Here is a 6,074-nt window from a genome sequence, read left to right on the forward strand (position 1 = left end):
TATTCTAGAGATGGTGTTAATATTTTATCCAAAAGGCCATTGAAATAACACATTGATGAACAATTATTGTATCCAAACTATTGTACACTTTAAAGTACAAAAATCTATCACACTTTCGTCTTTAACACCCTACAATTTTAAAAGAGAAAAATATATTGAAATTATTTTTAACCTGAATTTTTAAATCATCCTACCAAAACAATTTTTATCAATTATTTATAATGTTACATGAATTTATTTTATATTTTTAATAAAGACTTTTATAGAAGTAAAACAACACATGATATTAATACTTGTATTCTAATTATTATTTATAAAAATTTAAACATGCATCATAAAAGTTTGATGTGACCTCAACAACATTGAGAAATACCATGTCGACATAGATATTTTGGCTATTATAACTTGATAACTTTAAGATAAAGCCATATCAACATAAACATCTTAATTAAGACAATAACATTACAACTTTAGTAGAAGACATAAAACATAATTGATAAAGAGATTAAGACATAAGATAAATTAACAAAGCTCTATACCTTTTAAGAAAGGTGACTACTTCAATGACCTAAGTCGAATTATCTCATAAGACCATTATAAATAATATATTTACAAAATAATTTTTACATAATTTTTTAATATTTATTACTATTTTATGTACATACTTGACTTGACTTGAGTACACGAATGTTTTTAGAGACACCACAAATATCTTTACTTAGTATACTCCTACATCTCCTATTATCTCAACGCATGAAAGAAAACATCTAAAGAATAAACAACTTCTCGTGAAACATTTTCTAAAATACATAAAAAACAAAACGATTTATTCTCTTAACAAAATATAATATTTCTGTCATAGATATATTAACACTTTTAGTTACCATCTTAGTCACATGTAACACTTAGAAATAGTAATGATAATAGACAAGAAAATAGAGCGTTCGCAATTTCTTTTTATTTGAAAAATTCTATCGTAGCAATGCATAATCATGATTATGGGTGGCATGCGCATGACGTTCGACGCCCACGTAGACAGGAAGTAAAAGCACGCGCGAGAGATGAGAGTGGGTGTAGTGGCCCAGTACAAATGGAAATAAGTGGAATCATTATGCTTCGCTTCAAACTAGAAAAGTGGTCCGAAGTTCCACCACCCCCTTGAATGTGGAAAAAAATAAAAACCTCAAAACCATGTTTCATCTTATGTCATGTTTGGAAAATGATAAATAATAAAAGTAAGAATAAAACAAAAGAAAAAACAATTCTTGAGAAACCCACAACATGTGAGAAACCCAGCAGCAGCGCCGGAACCCCAACACTATAAAGTTCCTCTTTCTCTCACAATCCCAATTCCAATCAAAATAATCTCCAATTTTCTCTCACTTTCTTCTCCTTAATTTCTCTTAGAAACTTCAATCTCAGAGGGTATAGAAAAAAAAAATTAGGGTTGTGAGAAAATGCGAATGAGTTGTAATGGGTGTCGTGTGTTGCGAAAAGGGTGCAGTGAAGATTGTAGCATAAGACCGTGTTTGGAATGGATCAAGAACCCAGAATCGCAGGCTAATGCCACCGTTTTTCTTGCTAAGTTCTATGGTCGTGCTGGCCTCATGAATCTCATCAACGCTGGTCCTCAAAACCTTCGACCAGGTTCGAATTTTGGAATTAAAATTGATTTTTCTTTTAATTCTTTAATTTTCTCTGTTGCATGTTTAAGTTCTTTTGACCAAAACTCAAATCTAATCTCTTTGCAAATTTTTTGTTTGGTGTTTCATCACAAATTCAGCTGATAGAAGTTTCAACACAGTTTACTATAGAAATCTAATGAAAAATCTTACATGCAATTGCCTTAACATTATACACTTAATTTTTCTTTTTTGAGAAAGGAATTTTGTCAGCAAAGATTACATTTTTACTGTGTTTTTTTCTTAAATATTTTTTTTTTTGGGTTAATCGGTCCTGTGACATTAAATTGATAAAGTTAATATATTTAGCAAGGGGTTAAGGTGAATTTTTTAAATTAAAAGAAAACTGGAAATTAAACTGACTTTTCATCTAAATTCTTTTTAAAAGTGTTAAAGAAAAACAATTTTAGGCACAGATGATCTTGCATGCAGTTATTTAGAAGCGTGTAATTGATTATGGTGTTTTTTGTTTGCAGCGATTTTTCGTTCGTTGTTGTACGAGGCATGTGGTCGAATTGTGAACCCAATTTACGGGTCAGTGGGTTTGTTATGGTCGGGGAGCTGGCAGCTATGTCAAGCCGCCGTGGAAGCCGTTTTGGAAGGCGAGCCGATCACACCAATCACATCGGAAGTGGCGGCGAATGGGCGGGCCCCACCTCTGAAGGCATGCGACATTCGCCACGTGTCAAAAGACAAGAACTCGGCGAATCGGACTCAAAAGGCCAAGACTCGAATCCGGGTTAAGCGAACCGGCGGTGATGTTCTTATCAAACCGAAAGCCCCGACGGTGACCAGGTTTGTTCCGGTTGAAGCGGAGACGAACCAGACTACGAGTCATGAATCGGGACTGAGCCACTTGTCGGAAGCTGCAGCCATCGTGGAAGGAGAGAGTAAAGAGAGTGAAAGTGTGGTGTCGGTGGAAACTTGCAACCTATTTGGTGAGACAAAGACGAGTGATCGATTCGGTGAAACTAATGATGAAATTGGTTTGGAATTGAGGCTTGGGTTTGAACCGGTTTCACGTGAGCATCACATGGTTCCAATGAAGAAGAGAAGAATAGAAGTGAAAAGTAACTGTGACTTAATGGAGTTAGGACTTGAGTCATCGGCTTCAAAATAATGGCTCGCTTAGTTTTGTTTTTTTTTTTTTTTGAGAAAAACCACTTTTTTCACTTGAATCTTGTGGTGAAATTATAAGTTTAGAAGTTTTTTTTTTTTTTTCGGTTTAATATTTGTGAATGAGTTGTTGTACAAAATGGTTAAGGAGGAAAGTTTTTTTTTTTTTTTTTTATTTCTCTTAAATACTTAATCTGCATTGTTTACTTTTACATTCCAACAATACAACATTTTCCCATCCAAACACGTTCTTTCATTCACAATGACAACCCTAGACGCAAGATTGTGGGTTTTTAGACGATTAATGAAAAAGATAAGTTATATTTAAAAACACAATTTGGTTTCAGTTGTTGACTTTTTTAAAATTTATTAGATTAATAAGATAGATGGAATTGTAGTTTTAAATATTTTTTTTAGTTTTGAGGATTCATATATTGATGTGTAATGTTTTTGGACAAATGAGAGTGATAATTGTATATCTTTTGAACTCAACGTTTGTTTATGTAGTTACATAATCGAACATGTTATGCAAAATTTTCAAACTTCAAATACAAGATCATTGATATAGAAGACTCTAACAAGTACAATTTAAGATAAAAATTTTAGAAAATTTCTGAAGAGGAATCATATGACTCAAATCAAAGGATAAACATAAAATAAAAACCTAATGCAGGTAAGACAAAACAAGAAACAATAGGTGGAAAAACAAACAAAAGAGAATTTTGAAACCTTCTTGTTGAAGACTACCAAGAGGTACTTGTTGCTTGTGCTAGAAGTGTAAGATCCCAAAAAAATAAAGGCCTTAGAAGTAAGGTAGTATTGTGAATATGGTGTTTTTGTTTGGAAATTAGTGTTATTGAGTGTACACTTTTGTTAGAACATAATTGTTATGTTCTTATACTTATATTTTGCTTAAGGGCAAAAATGGTCTTTTACCTTTTATTAATAAGGTGCAAGAAATTAAAATAGGGAATGTAAAAAGGAAAAGAATGCAAATTAAATAATGTAAAAATTTAATAAAAAGATATTATATAAATATTTTTGAAGATTTAGATGTTATTTTAAAAAGTATTTGAAAGAAATTAGGAGATATAATCTTGAGATAAAAAAGAGATACTATTATTAGAAAAGGATATTATTAGATATTGTTAAATTTTCTAAAAGATATTCTTAGATATTGTTATATAGTTAATTAAAGGATATATTGGAATATTATTATATATAATGGCTAGGTGATAATAATATATATTATTGCTAGACTTATCATAATTAATTAGAGTAGAAATATTAAGATAGAATATATTATCTAAGGACTTATCAGAATTAATGAAGTTAAAGATAAATTTATTTTATCTTATCTATATCTTTTATCTTAGTTGGTTCTTATTAATCCTTATGTGTCTTTATTATAAATAGAGTACCCTATGTATATTTCACACAAGGAAAATTGATCCCACACATAGATGTCATTATATTAGACACCTTCTATTTATACAGAAACTTTGGCCATTAGGAAAACAAAAAGAGAGAGAAAGAGAGAGATAGAGAGAGAGAAATGTTCTTGAAGAGAAGAGAAGGATTAATTGTAGAAAACATTAATGCAAAAGGGAGATTTGTTGTGATCCTTGGGGTGTAGATAAAGTCTTAGTATTGGTCAAGGTAAAGGGAGCTTACATTCTTGATTTCTTACATTCTTGATTTGTTACATTCTCTATTTATTATATTCTTGATTTCTTAAATTCATGATTGTTTACATTCTTGATTTTCTTGAGGGATATGAGGAAGCTTACATTGTTTGTTGTACATTATATGTTCTTGATTATTCTTGATTGGTAATCCTTGTTTTAATGCATGTGTATGTGATTACGAATTATGATTATCTCTTGTTATTGTTGGGTAAGCATAAATATATGTATGAGTGGTGTTTCTACATGTGATTAATGGTTATGCTTAGGGCTAGGTTTGACTTGGGATGGAGGTTGGAGCATAGGTGAGTGTTGGATTATACTAAAACGTGTGGTTGATAAACATAAAAGTGGGAGATAAGTCTACTTGTTGTACTTAGTAAATCCTATTTTTTATCTGTGGATAGGTATTGGTTATTTAGGTATTGAAACTTTCTTGTATGGGGGTGATGGTGGTTTCCTTGTCCTTGTGTGGCAGGAAGGCATGTTCCTTAGTTTGATTACGAGATTACTCGAACATATCTATAGGGGAGACTACAAATTAGGTTGTAGGAGCGGCTATAGTCGGTGAGGTAGGATACAATAGTATGAGTAATTCTTTCCATTATAGTGTTATGGTATTGGAGGAGGCTCATGGTGGTAATCATAATGAGGTTAACTATGATGGTAGTACACCTGTTGATGAGTATTGTGATGATGGAGCATCAGGGGAATACTATGTTGGTAGTAATGGTATCAGGTGGAATAGTTGGCATAGGTGCTACTTTGAGAATAGACTGTGAGGCTAGGTGTTGATGTTAGTAATAATCAAGGATAAAGTATTGAAGTTCACTAATTGGGTATTCAAATATGTTTGATTTGTTGCATTTAGAGGATTAGGAATCATGTTGTAAATACTTATGTGTATGGTGTGTCTGATTATGGTTGATATAATCATTAGGTATGTATCTTGTTGTGTGTTTGATTATAGTTTATATGATTAATATGTATGTTTATATGAATTGTTTTTGTTAGCTCACCCTTGCATGTGTTGGTTGTGGTTTTCACCTGCGATGATCATTTCTATATGGGAGCAGATGATCATGTAGTTAGTTCAGATGATGTATAGCGTGGTAAGTGGATTGAGAGAGTTAGGGGAATTTATGGTTGTTTGAATAAATTATTTTATATGGAGTTTTATTTTATAATTAATTTAGAATTTTGGTTCATTTTTCTTGAATTGTAAAGACTTATTGAATTTGGATTTTTGCAATGGTATTATGATTTTAAAAATTTTAAATTTTCAATCATAATCGTGGCATCTCAAAAATTAGGGTGTTACAAGAAGATTTTGTTTGTAGCATATGTACAATAGATTTTGGGTTAGTTCTAGGCACTTAATTGAAGTCTTTTAATCAACATTGAGAGTGTCTTGATGGTTTATAATGATGGATGTTGCTTTGAGGAGGCTCCTTCAACATAAGATGATCTCCATGATGAGTTGAGGAAGCTTCTTCAAAGGGGTGGACTCCGTGATGATCAATGAAAGTAGCAAAAGCAAATAGAGAAGAAGAAATGAAGATGTTGGTATTGTATGGTCTTGGTGGATGTC

At 31.7% G+C, this 6,074-nt stretch overlaps 1 protein-coding gene across 1 annotated transcript; it reads left to right on the forward strand.

The window, feature by feature from the left end:
• The first annotated feature begins 1,253 nt into the window (after positions 1-1,253).
• Positions 1,254-2,964, forward strand: LOC106768332 (LOB domain-containing protein 41). Its single transcript, XM_014653424.2, has 2 exons — positions 1,254-1,647; positions 2,159-2,964. The coding sequence occupies exons 1-2, from the start codon at positions 1,458-1,460 to the stop codon at positions 2,800-2,802; spliced, it is 834 nt and encodes a 277-aa protein (XP_014508910.1). The 5' UTR covers positions 1,254-1,457; the 3' UTR covers positions 2,803-2,964.
• Positions 2,965-6,074: the final 3,110 nt, after the last annotated feature.

The sequence above is a fragment of the Vigna radiata genome, chromosome 1 (genome assembly GCF_000741045.1).
Source record: "Vigna radiata var. radiata cultivar VC1973A chromosome 1, Vradiata_ver6, whole genome shotgun sequence".
Lineage (NCBI taxonomy): Eukaryota > Viridiplantae > Streptophyta > Magnoliopsida > Fabales > Fabaceae > Vigna > Vigna radiata.

What these genes read in the sequence shown, in the direction of transcription:
- LOC106768332 (XM_014653424.2), top strand. Translation starts at nt 1,458, where the DNA reads ATGCGAATGAGTTGTAATGGGTGTCGTGTGTTGCGAAAAGGGTGCAGT. An exon ending in TCCTCAAAACCTTCGACCAG is followed by an intron (nt 1,648 to 2,158) that starts GTTCGAATTTTG and finishes TTTTGTTTGCAG; the next exon opens with CGATTTTTCGTTCGTTGTTG.